At 37.5% G+C, this 20302-nt stretch overlaps 2 protein-coding genes across 3 annotated transcripts; one reads left to right on the top strand and one right to left on the bottom strand.

Annotated features, from left to right (window-relative positions):
- Nucleotides 1-386: 386 nt before the first annotated feature.
- On the top strand, nt 387-12062 carry LOC140856709 (E3 ubiquitin-protein ligase At1g12760-like). Of its 2 annotated transcripts, XM_073254911.1 has the most exons (6): nt 387-784; nt 1786-2015; nt 2122-2763; nt 10370-10495; nt 10581-10875; nt 11073-12062. In XM_073254911.1, the coding sequence occupies exons 3-6, from the start codon at nt 2153-2155 to the stop codon at nt 11304-11306; spliced, it is 1266 nt and encodes a 421-aa protein (XP_073111012.1). In that variant the 5' UTR covers nt 387-784; nt 1786-2015; nt 2122-2152; the 3' UTR covers nt 11307-12062. The 2 variants fall into 2 exon arrangements, with proteins under 2 accessions (XP_073111012.1, XP_073111011.1); XM_073254910.1 differs by having other exon boundaries at nt 1786-2763.
- Nucleotides 12063-12605: 543 nt separating this feature from the next.
- LOC105040259 (non-specific lipid transfer protein GPI-anchored 14) lies at nt 12606-13562 on the bottom strand. Its single transcript, XM_010916718.4, has 2 exons — nt 13142-13562; nt 12606-13036 (listed from the first exon to the last, which is right to left on the bottom strand). Exons 1-2 carry the CDS (start codon nt 13473-13475, stop codon nt 12801-12803), a joined length of 570 nt encoding a protein of 189 aa, XP_010915020.1. The 5' UTR covers nt 13476-13562; the 3' UTR covers nt 12606-12800.
- Nucleotides 13563-20302: the final 6740 nt, after the last annotated feature.

The following is a 20302-nucleotide window of genomic DNA, read 5'->3' as shown; positions in this document are numbered from 1 at the left end:
TTCTTTGACGACTTGGCTTTGACGGTCCACTTACTGTCACCGATCCATAGTCAGGATAACCGATAATAAGTCGAAAAGTTGATATTAAATCAAGGAAAGCAGATTTGATTGTCCTAATATCACTAAATCATGGTTTATTAAATATAATGATCTTAAATCATCAAGGATCAGACCTATACTATTAAGGGCAAAAAATTATTGGATGGACCGAATTCACCGTAGGTGAAACGAATTTACCTAATAATTTCATCCTAGGTAAGATGAGTCACCTAATATTTCTCCTCGAGACCCACTGATCAGACGGTATGGAAGATGGCAGAATTCCCGACATAACACGACACAAAAACCGCTACATGTATATTCTTTATGCATAACATCCCAAAACGGCTCTTGTAAGCAACGGAGACATCGATAGCGGGTTCCCCAAAAATTCCGACGGCAAGAGAAGCTCAGGGTACAAAAAAGGGGGCGCCGAGGGGAAACGAAGGGGAAATTCCAACGGATTCTCTCCCCAATTTAAATAGAGGGACAACAGGTGGTGAGATTTGGTACGTTCTCCTCCGATTTCTCCCACACTTTCGTCCCTTTAATCGCGAGAAACCCTCCTCCTGCTCCGCCTCAAATCTCAGGGTTTTGCCCCTCTTCGTGTCCGGATTCGATTCGATTCGATTCGATTCCCCGACCGAATCCGGCTGCAGTTGGTTGGAATACGCTTGCAATTCTTGTTTTCTTGAAGATTTGTTTGCGGGAGCTGTTGGTACCCCTTAGTTTCTTTGTAATTCAGGTAGGCAATTTCATCTTGATATGAATTTTGTTTTAATGCATTATTCTAGGTTTTTGTGACCTCGAAAGTCGTAAATTAGGGTTTGGCTTCCAAGAATTTTTCTTTTTAATTTTTTGAATTTTATATTTTCGCAATCTTTGTGCGGTTTTGGTGGACGGATTGTTAGGTTTCTGGGTTTCTAAAGGAACTTCTCTGTCTTTTTCTTTCAGAAGATCATGATAACTCTTGTTTGATTTGGTGGGATTTGAATTTTTGATGGAGTTCTCTGATCTGGAGTTGAGAGATTGTTTGATGTGCTTCATTGTTGGGTGGATATGGCTTTATTGATGAACGCAATGGCATTCGATTTTGATCATTCCTCCTTTCTTTCCTAATCTCTTAGCATGTTCTTGCGAATGATCTGTCTGTTGTTGTTTGTCCCGGAAGTGGAAATTTAAGCGTATAATGTTGTGGTGGGTAATGATGCAATGGACTTTCTATGTTTGAAGGCTTCGCACTTGAATACTTAACAGGCTGGCGTGGTTCATGCATTAATGGCTTTCATTTTACACGTTGCAAGTCAATTTATGATAAGAAAGCTATGCCTGTGTTTCCTTGAAGTATTATGATACCTAATTTCTTGGAACGAATATTTAGTAAACTTAAGTCTATCAACAAAATGGCATGTTGTCCATGGCATGCTGTTTTTCTTAACAAAACTTCAGGTCCGTCACGTTTAAGAAGTTATGGCATAAATTAGATATTTGGTTCTAAGCACGCTAGCCTCACTATTATAGTGTAGTATATTATCATCCCTGGCCTCTTCAGGTAACTAGGCACTTGGCAAAGTTTATATATTACAGTCTGCTAAATGAGCGTAACATCGAGTGGCAGTTTGAATCATCTGAAGTTTCATGTTTCATAAAGTAATAACTTGATTAAAAAAAAAAAAACTGCAGTATAAATGATTAAAAGAACTATAGCTTTTTCACCATGTAATAACAATATAATTTGTTTTGCAGGTTGGATTGACTCGACTTGAATTGCTATTCATAGAAGAAGAAAATCCAGAAAAAAAAAGTTTGTTCTCCTTTAAGATTGCATAGTTTGCTTGATGGAGTTCTTTAGAGGTGGTTCTTTCAAACTTCAAAGCATCTCTATCTATTGTTAAGGTGAAGTGGTGGATTTATTTGTTGTGGCCAGTGCTGTTATCAAGTTTTATACAAGACAAATTTTAGCTTCTCAGAAAAAGGTAACAAAAGCATAGGAAAGTGGCACGTCACCACTTTTCTATGCTATTTTTCATGTCATATTTATTGGTGGATGTTGATGGCTGTTCCTCCTTTGGAGCCATACAGTGAAGGCCAAACTGACAGACATCCTTTGCTGATGGAGCAACCAGCTAACACTAATGAACATGAACACATAATCGATATATCAAGGGGTGGTTCTGCTTCCACATCACAATCTCATGGGTATGACCAAAACGACTTGGATGAATTGCATCATGAAGATTGGCCTTCAACAAGCCCACCAGCTCTGGTCTCTGAAACATCTGCAGTGTCGCCTACGGTACCTAATTCAAGAAATGCATCATTGACTAGAAGTGATAATTATGGTCGCCGTCGTAGAAGCCCTCTGAATTCTGGTTTGTGGATTTCGATTGAGCTTGTTGTTAATGTGAGCCAAATTATTGCAGCTATCATAGTTCTCTCCTTGTCAAGACATGAGCATCCAAGAGCTCCATTGTTTGCATGGATCGTAGGTTATACAGCAGGCTGTGTTGCTACTCTTCCTCATCTTTATTGGCGTTACATTTATCGCAACAGACACAGCTCTGAGCAAGATTCCGCTAATTCACTTCAGAATTCTTCTCAGAACATCCGTCCTGAATCTACTCCTTATACATCCATTTCTATTACTCAACCCTCAGAAGGTGAAAATGACCATAGCAGTGCTCCTGTCTCACACGGGCAAAGTATCCTAACTGCAAGTCCAAGGTACTTTCTTGTTCTTTCTATGCAAACATGCTAGATGATGGATTCTCATTGCAATCTTAAATTTTGTTAGAATTTTGCACCTTGTGCCTACAAATTTTGTTTTTTCATCTCATTCCTGTTTGGCATTTCTATTTATCAGTGTTAAGAACTATGTACAAAAGATAGATGTTGTTCATTTTTTTAATTGCTGGGTCAAGTTCTATCAATCCTTTAACTCATGATATATGACATCGAATTCCTTTTTTTTCTGCCATCTACATTTTAAATTGACCAAACACTTTGTTTTTCAATGAAACCTGTACTACCAAGTACTTGGTTGTTGCCTATGGATTGGGTGTCGACAGGGGCATTCCATGACAAGGTGGCTAGTTGCTTTTGGATGTTGGTTGCAGCCATTAGATTTTACCTTAAAATGAAGTGGTTTAATTAAAGTAAAATCTGTATTTCAAATATACAGATCTCATTTTACCGTCAATTTGTTTATGCTAGGAATGAAATGAGCTAAGCTAATAAGGGCCTATGGTGTGCTTGCCTCAATTCAGGCTTTAGTGATCTATGTAATATATATATGTTACATATACACCGGTTACAACAAACAGTTTTGCTGATCAAGAAAAAGGTATCAAAGTGCAAAATGCATCATGGTAGTAATTTAATGTTCCTGGAAGTATGACTTTAAAATTCACAGATATATTTCCAGCATAATAGACAGTTGAGCCTACAGTTTAATAGTCTGTGCGGTGGGCATTAGTATGAACTTTTAGTGTCTATCAGTTCCCTCTTTCCTTGATCTGGAACTTGCATCAAAATTTTCACATCATCAAACCTGTTTTTTCCAATCCTCACTAGTGCATCTATTACATGATAATACATTCCAGAATTTTTGGCACAAGGGACTTCACTTGATGCAAAACTTGTTTAGGGCACCTATTCGATGATTCAGACTAGCAAGGCTGCAAGAGGTGTTGTTATCAGACAAGCTGGCGCAATGAATAACTACAGATCTTTCTGGGATTCCCATATGCCATGTAAACTAGCATAGCTTATTGAAAACTTTTTTTATAGTTGAAATAAAAAATCCTAAATTTTGTCTAATTCTAAAAGTTGACCAGATTTTGATCACCAAACTGATCTCTCACCTGCCTTATTTGCCGGCCTTCTAATTTGCTATATCCTTTGAATTCATTCTCTTTCTTTATCTCTGTCTATCGCATATCCTATCCGATTGTCTTGGTAGGGCTGTTCAATGAGCAAACTGTCAGCAGCTTGTGTTCAACTCCTAATTTGGCTCACCTCGAATTGTTAACAAGGCAAGCTATTCTTGGCTCACTTGAGATTGGGTTGGCTGAGCTAAAAATAGGGGTAAAAAGCAATATATAATTACAATATCTATTATTATTACTTATGATTCATAAAAGGAATTCTTACATTAAAATTGCTGAAGATTGATATAGTTCACATACAAATGAATGCATTTCAACTATAACATCTAGATAAAACAATGGAAATTAGTTGAAAGTATATTTGTTTGCCTTGAGAGGCCTTATGCTCTCAAGAGATTTCTTGGACAAGTTGTTATCGAGCAGCTTAAGTTCGACTAAAATTTTAATGACTTGGCTCATATTTGGCTTGATTATAGAATAAGCTGAGCTTCATTGCAGCCTAGCTTGCTTAAGCTTGGCTATTTGCACCCTCATGCATTAATTCTTTTTGTCTGACAAGAAAGCAACCTTGATTTCTTCATTTTGCATCATGTGTAAATGAACAATATATTGACTGGTGGAACCAAAATTTTCTCCTTGTGGGCCAACACCATGCATACTCTGGTCATGTCGGTTGAAAAGTTAAGATATATTATCTATATAATATATTATAATCTTCATTATGGCATATTTAGCCAAATTCAATACTTCTAATTTGAGATAATCTACTATTATTAGTTTATACTTAGAAAATTTCCTTCAATATAAATTCTGTATTTCTCATTATCCATAAACTTCTCAGTGCAGAAAAAATGTTAAATATTTTTATTAACACTTAAAGTTCACTTATTGTTATTTTTAATTACTAAAAAATAAACAAATCTTCAAGTTTCTTTATATTTTTTGTTATTTCAAATAAGTAAGGAATTGTATTGCAAACACTTGAATATATGAGGAAGAGAATGATCTAAGCATGTGAGCTAGACCAATCACCTATCTTTAAATGCTAATTTTCTTCGTTTTGCATCTCACAGAGCAGATCTAGATGTTAGTATATTTTTTTCAATAAGCTGAGAGAGCAACCATGTTTTGAGCTAGTTTTTCCACCAAAATGCAAGTGAAAGAAGCATCTAATGCTATGCTCCCTTCTACTTGAGGTTTCTTTAATCTTATAAAATTTGATATATGCACTCATCGCTAGTTCTCAACCATGTTTTGAACTAGTTTCTCCACCAAAATGCAAGTGAAAGAAGCATCTAATGCTATGCTCCCTTTTACTTGAGGTTTCTTTAATCTTATAAAATTTGATATATGCACTCATCGCTAGTTCATTTGGCTTGTTTTTTGATCTCCTGTAAAATGAAAGAATTTAACACGTGAAAGAATTTAACACAAAGTGGTGTGTTTATTGAAGGTAGGTGATCTGTAAGCGAGAGGAGATACATGGAGTCATTTGTGGAGGATGGGATTAAACCTAATAATTATTTCCATGATTTTCTTTATTTAGTAGTATTTAGAGAGAGGATTTAAGAAAGACATTAGTGGATTCTTTAGAGAGAATGGGTGCCACGTGCCTTTTATTTCCCTAAATGAGAAATGTAGAGAGGTGTTCAAGATGGGGTGCCTTTTTGGAGGTCCGTTTATTTCTTTTCTTTTCTCCTCTATTTCTGTATGTTTTCTATGCAAGTTTGTTTCAAGGTCCATGATTTCTGGGAAGAGCTATACACAGTCACACTACGCCAGAATTTTAGGAGGGGCTAATTCCTTATATACCATAATTGTAAGGAGTGAAGAATCAGTGCTGTATCCATTCTGTCGCCCTAGTTATATGGTACAAATCATTAAGATACGTGTCATACTGACACATGGTACATTTTTTGGTGCCAGTACAACAAATTAGAGGTGAAATACCATGTGTTGACATTGCATCGGTACAGAAGGCGTGATTGTATTTTGCTGGTTTGATCTGTCATGGCTATTACAAAGTAGTTATTTGAGTGTTTGTATATGATATTCCATAATCTGAAAACTTGTTTTTAAGACATTTAAAATATATAGTGTCCATTTATTTTCAAGAACAAAGAATAGAATCGAAATCTGCTTCTAAACTTGCGACTTTCTCTGACTTTCGTTCATTCGACTAATTGCCTTCCACCTGGAATTCAGAATTTTTAGCCAATTGTGCGGACAGAAAGGGGCCATTGCTTCTGCGGCAATTTGGGAAAATCCTTTCTGGAGCGGCATTCATGGGGCATACCAAGCTCCCACCAAAGAATTCCTTTCTCGACCAACTATTACTATCTAAAATACTTGTTATTGAGATGTTGGTTCAAGCCTTTACCCGCCCCCTTTTTTTTAATCAATGGTGGAACCAATCACTTTGGGTGTCACATTTGCTGTTGCTTTTTTCTTTCCTCTAGAATACATTCCAGTCCATGTGAATCATGTTGACTGACACTTACAGTCCATGCCATGGACTGTATTGTGGTTTGAATGAGATAGAATTCTAAACATTGGCGAGGGATAGTTGGTAGGTTTTTCATGAAAAGCTATAAATCATGAATTCTGGGAAGAGTATGAGTGGCATTTCTTTTTAGGCAAGCCACTGCAACTATGGAGCTTGATAAACTAATCAGAGAACCACTAAGGTTGTATTTAGTTGCAGACTGTGTTAGCCTTAGCCCAGAGTAAATGGATCAGTCTTGTGCTAACCCACTGTACTCTGGAGTGACCTACACACGATTGAGTGGAATAGTTTATTTTGGATTATTACATTGCAAACAAACCACGCCCCCCCCCCCCCCCCCCCCTCTTCCCCCCACACCAAAAGAAAAAAAAAACACAAAAAAAGTCTACTTCTCAAAATGCCTCTTTTATCCTTAGCATAAAATGTCCTTCAAGAGTGTCTAGTGTTTTAAGGGAAAAAGTATGCGATGCTGAATAGGTTATAATATATTTTGTTGAATTTTTAAAGTTTTTATTTAGATAATTTTTAGTATGCATTAGGGTTATAATTCAAGGGGAATTGATGTTCAAGAATCCTACTTTAGGTAATGTGCGGTTGGATTAGTCATAAAATCTTCATGATTTGATTCTTAGCTATTTTAAATGGCTTTCTATGTAGGGTTATGTGGGATTCCAAATTTTTCCTTGAGGAAAGAATATGGAAATCCACTACTTGTTTGATAAAAATAGTCCTAGTTTACTTGAAAGTCATATAAAATCTATCAAAAGGCCTTATGGCTGGCCACTAGTGGCATCGCACATGAGTTATTTGAAATGAATTAGAGATTTGAGATCAGTTTCAGCCCTTTGTTCCCCTCTTTCATCCCCCTTCCCTCCCACCTTCCTATAGTTTTTGTTTTTTTTTTTCTATTATTTTATCTCTACCGATATATCTGTCTAGTCGGCGTGCATTGTTTTATGAATTTTTATGATACATAAACTACAGATTCTCTCATTTAGCCTAGAATGCTTTAGAACCTTATTCCTCCTTTCTTTCACCATCATAAAAACCCTGGGTTGGATTTATTTGACCTTTCACTCGTGCTTAATCTAAAACTTTTATCATTGCTGTCCCATATACATGTTTAGGGCAGTGAGCAACCGAATTAGACCTATCCATAATGTACCCTTTTTACTAAGTCCTTCCTTTCCTTGTAGGCCATCCTTAATTGGTTCTATATCAAATTTGGTATTAGAGCTGAAGGGTCCTGCACCTTTCTTTGTTTTCCCTCAATCATCCTATTGTTTTCTTCTGATTTCTTTTCCCTAACAGCTTTCTATCAAATGAGTAGTGAGGTTTCAAGATTGATGCTATTCACCAGCATGCAAAATATAAGGTGTTTGGGTAGATGTGTGATGACTCGACACGTATCAAATATGACAAGCATCAAGTATAGCTTTCTTGAAACTTATGTACAACCCAAGGTGTTCCACTATGCATTCTTGTAGATGAAGATAAATTTTATGATGATGAGGATGTTGCAATTGAAGATTTATTTATGGAAAACCCTTCAAGCAGTGAATCGTCAAATTAAGAGACTGCAGTTGAAGATGAACCATGTATGCAGCATCCAGTTGAGAGGACTGAAAGCCCCAAAGTTGCAGTTTCAGAACTATTTCTAAATCACTAAGGCATGGATTGCTATCAATCGGGATCTATAACTGTATTGATGCACTTTGAAGATCCATTGCTCGCTGATTTTGCAGATTCATTTATCGATGCTATCAATTGGATGATAAAAACTTCGATGGTCATTGAATAAAGGGTGCCTGAAGATCCAACTAGTAGAGTGATTTGCAACAAAATTTCAGGTTAGCCTCCATCATCAAGTCTTGAAGATTAAAAAGTCGAGCATGAGGATATAAATCATTGAGATTATCTTAGGGATGAGATCCATGCAGCGGAAGTGAATGATGGTGAATAAAATTAGTTTGTCATATGTTTTATTGTATTTTTGGTGTTTTTGGTTAGATGTTTTTTTCAAAACTGTCTTATAGTCCAATTTCAAGTGGAATCTGTGTGCAAGAGTCGTACTTTAGGTATTTGTTGGGTTGGATAAATCATAAAGTTGTTAGGATTAGATTTTTAGCTATTTTAGATGTGTTCATAAATAAGGTTAGATGGGATTTTGAATTTTTCCTTATAGCAAACATTTTGGAAACTGGCTACTTAGCTGCTAAGTGCCCTAGATTACTTGTAGATCAAGTTTATGTCATATATATATATAAAGTCATGTCAGGCCACTAGTAGCATTGTACATGAATTGTCTAAAAGTAATTGAAGATTTAAGGCCAGGTTCCAGTGTCTTGTTACCCCCTCTTGCTCTTGTTTTCATCTCTTCCCCACAGCTCCCTTGCTGTAGCTATTTCTTCTATTATCTTTATGTCTGCTGATATATCGCTTGACTGAATTATCATTTTCTGAATTTATATTATAAAGCAACTACAGACTCTCTCATTTGGCTTGGAATGCTTTAAAACCTCATTCCTCCTTTCTTTCTCCCCACAAAAGTTTTAAGGAAGATTTGTTTGACCATCTATGTCCTTAATCTTAATATTTTGTCACCGTTGTCTCATGCAAGGTATTCTGTACCGGTTGTCCGGCAATATGGTATGGTAAGGTACTTGTACGGTGCCATTTTGGCCTGTTTGGACTTTTTTTATTTCAAATTTTGAACTGCAGTTGTTATATGGTTTGCTGCTTTCAGCTCAAAATTTGAAAAAAAAAAAGCTTGAAACAGGAAATAAAAAATGTTCTCCCCTGGTCTGAAACAAAGATGACAGGAGAGAGAGGGGGGGTGGGACAAGGAGAAAAGGAGTGAGGAAGAGAGAGAGAGAGAGGAAGGAAAAGAGGAAGGGGGAGGGCTGCCTTGGCAAACCCTAACCGTAAGCCAAGCACACATGAGAGAGAGAGAGAGAGAGAGAGGGAGGAAACTACTTACTAGACCATCGTGAGTGGCCGCCAAGAGTTACGGGATGTTTGCAAGTGGGCATCTCTTGAAATCATGAATGGAAGGGGCTGGGATTCAGCAGAGATCAGCATTCCTTAGTCCCATATATACTGTTTTGAGTATCAAGCCGGTGGTTTATGGTGAGGATGGAATGCCTTTCATTTTTGCTGCCTTGTGATTGCTACTTGATGAATGATGCAGAGGATTCCATTCTTGATGAATGTTGAAGCTAGCTAGACTCTTTTAGACTATGCGTGGTTTGTTGTGAATAGAGGGTGAGCCTTGGCACAATAGTAATGTTGTTCTATTATAGTCTAGAGATAAAGGGTTCGAAACACAAAAACAACCTCTGTGCATGCAGCGTAATTCTGCATATATCTGACCCCCTGGCCTTGCAGTGGAGGGAGCCTTATGCGCTAGGGGCTAGGCCATCTTTTTTATGGTTTGTTGCAAATATAAGAATGCTATAGCTTGAGCAACAGAAGGCTGAAATCCATAGAGAAACTTGCCCCCCACAGCTCTCCACCACCCCCCCCCCCCCCAGTTCTTTTTTTCCTGATGAGGATTGGGATATTGTAAATATTTTGTTGAGAGGGATGACATTTCTTAGCAAATTCCTTGGTACATAAGTGCGGACTGTTTTTTTTTTATTTTTTCCTTTTCTTTTCTTTTGTGGGTGTGAAGAGATGCGTTTATTGAATGCCTCTCTGTGGCCATTCATGAAGATGAAGTTCTTTTGGTAGTATTATAGGCTGAATAGGAGTTTCATTGATTTTGCAGGACGATTAAGTATGTACTGATGGCACATGAAATTTGGTCTAATCTTTCCAAGGCATTTGTATGTTTTGTTACTGTCACAGAACCATGCAGGAGCCTGGTGTAATTTTTTAGTCATAACTTCTTCCTTGTTATGAATTTTTCATTTAAGTTCTATGTGGTAATTTGCAGGATAAATGCTTTAGTTGACCATTTCAAGATGGCCTTAGATTGCTTCTTTGCTGTGTGGTTTGTTGTTGGAAATGTGTGGATATTTGGTGGGCGCTCATCTTCTCATGATGCTCCTAACCTGTACGGGTATGGTTGTTGTTTGCCTTTGTTGTTCCTTTTTTTCATCTCATTCATTTCCTGGGCTACCATTGAAATTTATCTATTTCCTCAGGTTATGTATTGTTTTCCTTACGTTCAGCTGTATTGGGTATGCTATGCCATTCATTCTTTGTGCTATGATATGTTGCTGCTTGCCTTGCATTATATCTATCATGGGCTTTAGAGAGGATATGAGTCACAACAGAGGTGCTACCTCAGAATCAATTAATGCACTACCAACCTACAAGTTCAAATTAAAGCGACTGCAAAATGGAGATGAGAGTGAAATTAACTCAGAAAATCAAGGCAATGGTGGGATCCTGGCTGCTGGTACCGACAAGGAGCGCATGATTTCTGCAGAGGATGCTGTGAGTTTTTTATAAGTGTGTTTTGCATTTTATCATCCATTTGCATTTATAGCAGTCAAGCAGTTGTAATTCAGAGTCATGTGTGTGGTGGTTTTAAAAAAAAAAGTGATTGCTTTAGTGAAGGACCACTTTTTCACTGAATTGAGGTCCTGTCCTCTGGTAATTTACAATGTATTTTGGTGCTATGGCTTCTGCAGGTTTGTTGCATCTGCCTGGCAAATTATGTAAATAATGATGAGCTCCGTGAGCTTCCATGTACCCACCATTTCCACATGGAATGTGTGGACAAATGGCTAAAGATAAACGCATTGTGCCCCCTATGCAAGTCTGAAGTAGGGAGCTCCACAGACTCTTCAGGGACAGACTCCGGATATCATCACGGTGACAGGAGGGTGGGGAATAGTGCGGAGCCGCAACAAGGATTGCAGTAGATGATTCTGCTTTGTGATTTCCAACTGACTGTGTGGAACTGAAAATTCTTCTCTGCAAGCCTGCACCATATGCCGATGTATGTGTCAATGGGTATATGGTGAATGGATCCTGGCGATAGCCACAACATTTTTCAACCATTGCTTTGGTGGTGGTGGTTGTAGCTTTTACATCTATACATGTCAGCAAATGTTTTTCACAGATCGTGAGATAGGAGGAATGCTGAATCGCCCCTCCATTTATGCAGGATTGTTTATGAGCTACATTCCGAAGACACCTTTTGCAAGGTTGACTGACATTTTCATTCTGAAATCACTAGTTACAGTTGGTTGTCGGTTCAATCCATTTGAAAACAGTTATTGCTTCCTAAGCATCAAGAAAGGGTTCAGAAATAATGACAGTAAGCCAGAAATGCACGAAGAGACAAACTGGTTGGCCGTAAATCGGTATATGCTTCTATTGTAGCTCAAAGAACAGATGTCAGGATGACATTGGAGAATCAGCATAATTTATTCCCTTAGCTTGTTACTGGAGATGCTGGTGAAATTGTGCTTCAACTTTTCCAGCATGGAATCGGAGAGATGGTATCGGTGTCATTTCTGTGCAGCTATTTTCGAATATATGGCCATTATGTTTGCTGAAGTTGTTGAGATTTGCATTACGTGAAGAATATGCTATTGGAGCAATGGGAAGTCTTCTTCCAAAATCTCATATTGCTTTATTGTTTACTGGAAACAAAATGCACCTCAGTTTTCTTACTTTTTTGAGTTTGGAATGGACTATAACTCTATTTTCTTCGGAATATTTTCAACACTCCATCAAGGGCAATGCTGTTGTTGTATGTATTAAAAGCTTGACAATCAAAGTGACAGGAAAAAGACTATAACATATATAAGGTGCAATTTGATTGTATCCCGAGTGTCGATATATATATATATATATATATCAGTTTCATGATGTCGGTTGTATCAAAAAGGATGCGGCTAAAGTCACTAGGCTTAACCGGGGCATTCATGGACGTGATATAGATTCCTGGCATCAGATCAGCGGCACGGCTCAACGTCGCTGGGTAAAATGGGTGCAATACTGTTGGTGCCATGATTTCAGCTTCAATATCCGGAGGACTGCTTGATTTTCCATACATCCGATCTCTCATGAGACCCTCTATTTCAGGGTCAGAGTTTCTCCCCGCCGTGTACCATCAAAGCTCCCAGGTGTGGGAGCGGGAGACCCTCCACTGTGGACAAGGCTCGGGGTGTACGGAGTTCCTGATGGAAATTGATGGCAGACGAATGAAAAGCTAGAAAAGAAAGAAATCATTTATTACAAATCAGAATTTCAAGATTATTAGACGACACTGTGGTGGCTTGCACACCGTCCATGCAAAACCTTGGTGGCATCATGTCATCAACTTGCTCTCCATGCATGGACGGGTGGCGTAACAGCCTCTAGTTCCGCACCATGCGTGATACATTACATTGCAGCATCACGGTCTCTCAAATAAAAAGCACTGCACTCCAGACCACCAGACTAGCAACACCTGCACCCACAAAGCTCTCCAGTCCCCCTCCCCCATTAGTAGGTGCCGTTTTAGACCCCGACTCCCCACTAGAAGCCGGACCCGCATCAGAAGAACCCGAAGATGAGGAAGCAGCGGATGAAGGACTCGTCGAGGCCGTCGCATCCCTAAATATCTTGGCTTCCGGTGAGCTCGGATTCAGCTTCAGAATACCTGCCAAACAACCATAAAATCCATAAGCGTAAACAAGAGAGGAGTTCACGCTTTTAACTGTTTAATAAAACGAGGAACACAAAGAGGAGGTTGTTATTTAAGTACTGGGGCAGTTGGAGACTTTAGCGTCGCTGTTGCAGGCGGCGGGCATGTGGAGAGCTAAGGTGGTGTTGATGGGGAGGGCGAGGGAGGGATCGGTGCTCTCCACGATGAGCACGCACAGGCACTTGGGCTGGCTGGCCCTCAGCTTCTCCGCGTCCGCGCAGCACTCCGGCGTGGGCTTCGGCGCGCTCCCGCTCGCGTACGGCACGCACGATGCCAGATTCTGCAGCTGGTCCGCGCACTCCTTCTCGTCCTCCTCCAGCGTCGCAGGGCATGGAGCTGGCACCGTCGACAGGAGCAGCAACAAAAGCAGAATGGAGGACTTGGCCAAGGCCATCTCTCTACGGCTCCTTATTTCTTTCCGTCGTGCGGAAGGATATTGAATTCGTTCTTTCCCCCTTTCTTATGGACGGTGGTTCTCTCTTTGCTTCGGACCAGCTCCCGAGAGTCTTCATTAATGAAGCTTGGGATACGTGAGCCAACACATCATCGATTACTATTTTCTTTTGAGGATGTAGTCATCGCTCATTAAAGATTGCCTCATCCGGCAACACTATATCATAAGGAGTAGCAAGCAACCACATACGACAATAGTTGCTTACGACTCGGAACAGGAGAAATTTTTTTTTTTTTTTAAACTAACAGAATATTTGCTTTTACCGCACCCTGTTGTACCCATGCCTCTACCTGCATCTTATTTCTGGGGAAAAAACGTGCTTGTTGATTCCTTTTTGTTTCCCCTTGTTTTAAGTCGTTCCATCCTTCAAATTAAACTTTGTATGGTAGATTAGGCAGATCTATATCAAATATGAAAAATATTTATTGCTTTAAACTTTGCTCTGCTTGTGTCTCTCGTATCAAGAGCAGGCTTATCTCGCCATCTTGGACGAGTGCAACTCACGCGGGGTGGTGAACATGTATGGGGCCTGCGAGTGTGATGAGTATCCTCCATGCCGATACATGGATGAGTACGATAGATGGGTTGTGCATCACGTACGCATGCCCCATGATCACCATCGCTCTATCCAGCTACCGGTGCACTCGCCATAGGTAATGAGGCAAACAGTTACAATTGCTGCTGCTAACGCCAGTTCCTTAATAAGACAATCATCGCAGGTGTTTGTGTTTTCTCCTGTTTCCACTCCTTTAGCTCCTCGAGATCTCCCTTGGAGATAAGAGAGTTGCACTGGTCAAAACAGAGGGATACCTGATAAGCAAGCTCTAGCTGCAAGTTATGCTTTCTTTTGCAACAAGTCACAAGGAATATCCAGTAGCTCCATGACCAGAGATTTGTATCGGTGGACAAATCGTGGTGACCAAATTCCCTGGAAAATATGACAATTTAATGTACAGTGCTTACGTAGTTAATCGTTTTATGTTAATCCTTCACGTACAATTTAAGATGTTCTTTTTCTTTTTTTGCCCCATCTAAGACTAGAATTCGGGAACAAAAATAAAATGGCCATCGAAATTAGGGTTTGGGTTGGATCTTTCGTGTGAAAGATGATTGATATTATCCCGTGATGTTAATCATTTGGTTGTGCATTACATGTTTCTGAAAGCACTCGTCTTTTTCTTTTATCTGTTTCTATATATTTCGAAGTGATTATTATGTAGCCTGATGGTTGACGTCGTAAAAAAAGATAAATCTTTGATAAAGATACATTCTGAATCTTGAAACTAAGATCCGAAGATAAGAAACATCTATCGGGGACTCAGAGACATGGACAACCAACAATCTATGACGAGATCTTTATTCATTTGGATCCCAGCGAGCTGTTGCCTTGAGAAATGGAAAGTTCTACTCCCAAGGCAGCATCGTCATGGACGTCCTCCCTCGTCTATCAAGGCATAACAAATGCTTCACTCCTGCCTTTGCCTTGGTACTCTACGGGCTAGTTCTTGCCTATTGATTAAAGGATTCGAAACGCAATAAATAGGGGCATCATGTGGTTGCGGACAGAGCCAGGAGGCCCGAGGCCGTTTTCTGTTTTGATCCTGTTAGACCGGACCGTAATTAGCTAGTGTCTAACGTTTGATTCCTTGTCCGCCAATATTTAATCTATCAGGTCCAGGTCAGATCCGGGCTCTATAATTCTCTAGCAAAAAACCCAATCAGAATATATATATTAATTAACTGACATGAGACTGACCATAAATTGGTCCGATTTTCTGGTTCACAAGTTTCCATGGATGTCATGATTATGATATTGGGCATAATAAGATCTAAGGATTTTTCTTATATATATATATATATATATATATAGTATAAAAAAATATTTATTTTTTGATAGGAAGCACAGTTAGGCAATGGGCTTGGCGAGGGAAAGTAGCTCTCCTCTTCCAATACCCCTGGCTCCACAGAACTCCAGTGAAGATGAGATTTGATCCCATCAATGGTAAAATTATCAAAATCTTCACCAGCTTTCCTGTGGGCTTTCTTTTAATCACATTCATTTTCAAAGATTTGCATACACACTTATCCAATTAATATATTGAAAGCTTCCCGCATCATACTTGAGGAACATTTAACATATTCAACATCTTCAGAATTTTCAGATTGTTTAAGAATACGCATCTCCCTTCAATCCTTTGAAGTTGAATATATTTTTAGAGAAATTAATAGTACCATACATTAGATGATATCATTTACTGCTATTTATGTGGGATCTATATTATGGATGTCTGTGACTGATTTTTCTTATCAATTATTAGATATTTTATTTTTGATTCTCATAGATATATCTATTTGATGGTGGTTTATTGGATTTTGGTTAATCAAACAAAAAAAAATAAGGAGAAGAAGAAGATTTGCATCCATATGCATGATGGGATTTGTACAATTTATGGAAGCCATTGGATTGAGTGGTCCATCCCATAGACTTGGGACAATCTAGGAAACCTGTCAAATAAATGCATTTTGTAGATTCATCATCTTTTCTGGTAGAAACATAGATCCGTAGTTGAAGAGATATTTTACAAGTAGTTTCAAGTAAAAAGACAATGGTGTATATTCTTGAAGGTTCGGTAGATAAAAAATTTATCTAAAAATTTATATTTTTTTAGATAAATAATTTTTAAATAATATTTAAATAAAAAAATAATTTATTTATGTTCTTTTATATATTGAAAAATGACTTAAGAATTGTTACCCATATTTTTTTGTATTACTAGTTTTCTGAATAAGTTGCTAAAATCTATCCATATTTTTCATATTTTTTTATTATATAAATATTATTATAATATAATAATATGATATAATATATTATATTTTATATATTATAATAATATTATTTATAATATATATATATATTCATAAATATAGATAACATATGTTATACATATAATATAATATAATAAATTATATTATATATAACAAAATAAAATATATACTATAATATAGTATATAATACTAATATATATTAAAATAATATATTATTATATTATACTATATTATAATAATTTAATATATTAATATTATATTATAATAATAAAATAAGATATTATACTAGAACATTATATTACTATAATCATATATTATATTAAAAGAATATAATATTATTATTCGATAATAATATTATATTATATTATATATAGTATTATATATTATTATATTATTATTACACGATCGGATATATATTAGGAATAAAATATAAAGATTACTTTTCTGGTTATTGAAAAAATGACTTATCCACCTTCTAGATGGATAAGACTTTTTTTTTTATTTTTAGGATAAAACTATTTATGAAAAAATAATTTATCCATCTAGAGAAGCGTGAGAATATAAGTAAGTCCATGAGAAAGTTGAATAACTTTTCAATAATATTTACCTACAAAATAATGCGTCCTTAGGGGATGATGGTGGTTAGGGTTGGAACTAGGCTTGGGCCAGCCTAATTTTAGGTCAGACTTTGGGCATGGTTCAAGCCGAGCTTGGGTCTAATTATAGATTTCATTTATCTTTTGAGCCAAGCTCGAGTATATCTTTGGTTCGATTCAAGTTCGAGCCCCAATTTCAGTCCGATCAATAGTCTGAAAAGCTCGATTAATAACCCGATCCTAAGTGGATTTAATCATTTATGAGTTAGCCTGAGTCAATTAGCCAATTCACAAACTCCAAGACAAAAAGCCTTCAAATGATAAAATCCCTCTTCTCGTCTGTTCATCCGTCCGAATAAAAGGCCAATTAAAAACCCCTCATCCCATCTTTCATCTTCTCCCATCACCGATGCCCATCCTCTCGAGTTTTGGGAGTTCTCTCCACGACCGTCTCCACCGTTGGTTGGCCGCTATAAGGTTCATCGATCACCGTTTATCATTCATCAATGCCCCTAATTGGTATAGCTCCTATGGATGTCAATCACCATTTACTGTTTGCCATTCATACCGACTCCCCCTTCTTTCGATCTTTTCTGATCATCGATGTATCTCAATCTCTTATGCTCTTGATATTTGGGGCCTGGGGTTTTGATTCTTTTGAAGTTATCTCCATCTCCACCACCGATTGATCTTGCCGAGATCCGCATCAACCACATCTCTACCTTTCGTTCCTGGGAGGACCTCGAGTTCTTGCTCAAAGGCACCTATTGGCATATCTTATGTCAATGATTTCTCTCCTCTCTTCACCTCCAATACCTAATCTTTTCATCTGATTCCGTGCGAAATAGTTATTGGGTTTGATTCGTCTCTTCTTTGATGCTTCATATTTTTGCGATTTGTTCACTAGTCTTTTGTTATCATGGAATTAGAAGGGTTGGTGAATAAGAAATAAATTTTTTAACATTTTTTCTTGAAGCCATCCTTTATGCTTAGATTCCATCTAGTCTCTTCTTCGTGTGGAGTTAGAAGGGTTAGTGAGAAAGAAAAGATTTTGATCAATTGGTTAATCAATTTATATTGAAAAAGTAGCAGTTTCGAGTGATCTAGTAATCTACTTGCTACATCCGAATGTTTTTGGAGAGCCCATTTGGTTTTTTGTCAATAGTAGATCTATTGCATTATGCTCAAATAAGTAATTCGGACCACTTTAATTGGGTTCGGGTTAGGCTCGGACTCGGATCCAAACCAAGCTTGGACCTTAAATTTTAAAATATTTTTGGACTTAAGTCTGATCCGAAGGCTTCAAAATATTTCAGACTAGACTCAGATAGGAGCGTGGTCTGTTCCAATCTGGTCTGTTTCCAACCTTGTGGTGGCCTAAAAGGAATAAAATGGTATATATATCCTTTGGAGGCAAGGGAGTAAAATGGTGAGAAGCGAAAGATGAGGACGGTGGCTGCAGCAGGGTGACAGCAGTCATTTGATAGGCAAGTGGGATGGACATACCTACCTAAAGGTGAGTGTCTGAAATAGAATGGAGTAATCAAATATACGGTATCCAAGTTTACAGGCATCGGTTGTATCCTAGTGTTCGTCCAAGTTTGTTCAAAAAGCACAGAACTTTGTTCCAAATTTGGGTTACGTTTCATGAAAAAAAAGAAACAAAAAAAAGGGTTTTACGCGTCCAAGGCTCTTATTGGCCCATTATCTAGAAACCAACATGCCTCTCATAGTAAAAGTCTAAAAGATAGACAGAAAAACTCTACTAGGAAGGCAAAATATCATTTGCATTCGAAATACATGGATGAACTATTGGTGCAAAAATGTTAGATGAATGGTAAATTGGTATGTGGAATTAGGCAACATACATGAATATTTTGTAGAAGACGTGTATAAAAAAAGAATGCACCAATTTGACATCTATAAATAAAGTATCGTCAAATTACAAAACAAAGAATTGATACTTTTATTTGTTTTTTGACTCCAATTATAGCTGTGATTTTGTTGACCAAGGTTTGGGGTGCAGGTTAGATCATTTGATCGGGCTATATGTGATGCAAACTCGCCGACATGTTATAAGAAAGGGCCTGGCCCTTTCCCAGCCTAAGATGCTTGGCCGAATAACAACCCAACGAATCACAAGCGAGCCCGGACTGAAATCGGCAGGTATAGGCCAAGTCAGGAGTTTGAAAGCTTTAGAATTTGAAAGTTAGAGGGAATCCTCTCCCATAATTATCGAATAACACCGCGAATTGCACTTTTAATTGAACTTTTTATGCCATACTTAATACCAGTCTTTACATCTATGATTGGAACTAACTTAAATTATCATCATATACATTACATAAGTATCCAAAAGTGTAAAAGTCCTATTCAATTTGGGGCCAGACTTTCATGGTTTATGAATCTCTCCTATAAAAGCTCTCTCTATACTAGTTCTACCCTCAAACTAAAAGACTTAATTGCTTAAAAAATCCCAAACCTTTTTTCCTTTTCAATTTTAGTACATTCATTGATTTTTTTCCAATTAGATATGTGTATTTTATAAGTTGTTGCAATGTTGGCCTACCGTCAACTAGTGTTCACTTTTACTGTTTAATCGCAGGTATGTAAATAACATAAAAAATAACAAAAATGAGATGCAACAATAAATAGAAAATAAAATGCTTATCTGTCATCTTTTTTCTACCCAAACCTCTCTCCTCCTACCAGACTCTTCCCTCCCAACTCTCTCTACCTCCACCTCTCTCCTTCCTTCAAATCCCTTGCCATCTCTTCCTCCCTCACCTCTCTCTCGTTGCTGCCTCCCACCCTCCTTTTAGACTCTACCTGCACCCTCTCTTGATCTCATGCACTTAGAGTCACAACAAGTCCTATAAGAAATCTTATAAGAAAATCTTGCAAGTTAATATTATAGCAAAAATACCATATTGATGCATATATTAGACAAGAGAAACAAATATATTGAAAAAAATAAAAGGATGTTGATGGTTGAAGATAAGAATTTGAAGGAGACTTTGAGTAGTGCAAGTGCAAAGTATTTGATGAGATGCCACCGAGAGAAGAGGGTAAAGAGATGATGAGGTGAACGTGATTGCAGGTTGGGAGGCTGGGAGTGAAAGAAAAAAAAAAAAAATATAATAGAGATTGTCCTTTTTTTTGTACCGAGTGAAAACTAAGCCATATATAATAGTGTTACTTATATCAACTTACAATGTTTCACAATCTAATTATAACTTAAAAATAACATAATAAAATAAAATAAACCATTTGAAACAACTCAAATATTAAACATATGACACTTCTCTGCAGTCAAACATACTAAAAAAACCATCTGTAGAGGAA

The sequence above is a fragment of the Elaeis guineensis genome, chromosome 3, assembly GCF_000442705.2.
Source record: "Elaeis guineensis isolate ETL-2024a chromosome 3, EG11, whole genome shotgun sequence".
Taxonomy (NCBI): domain Eukaryota; kingdom Viridiplantae; phylum Streptophyta; class Magnoliopsida; order Arecales; family Arecaceae; genus Elaeis; species Elaeis guineensis.
The sequence above is the reverse complement of the archived record's forward strand: the minus strand, read 5'-3'. Positions and strand labels throughout refer to the sequence as shown.

Coding starts and splice junctions, on each gene's coding strand:
- LOC140856709 (XM_073254910.1), top strand. CDS start 2,087: ATGTTGATGGCTGTTCCTCCTTTGGAGCCATACAGTGAAGGCCAAACT. Junction 2,764..10,369: donor ATCCTAACTGCAAGTCCAAG/GTACTTTCTTGT, acceptor GGTAATTTGCAG/GATAAATGCTTTAGTTGACC. Junction 10,876..11,072: donor TGATTTCTGCAGAGGATGCT/GTGAGTTTTTTA, acceptor TGGCTTCTGCAG/GTTTGTTGCATCTGCCTGGC.
- LOC105040259 (XM_010916718.4), bottom strand. CDS start 13,475: ATGGCCTTGGCCAAGTCCTCCATTCTGCTTTTGTTGCTGCTCCTGTCG. Junction 13,037..13,141: donor TAAAGTCTCCAACTGCCCCA/GTACTTAAATAA, acceptor GTTGTTTGGCAG/GTATTCTGAAGCTGAATCCG.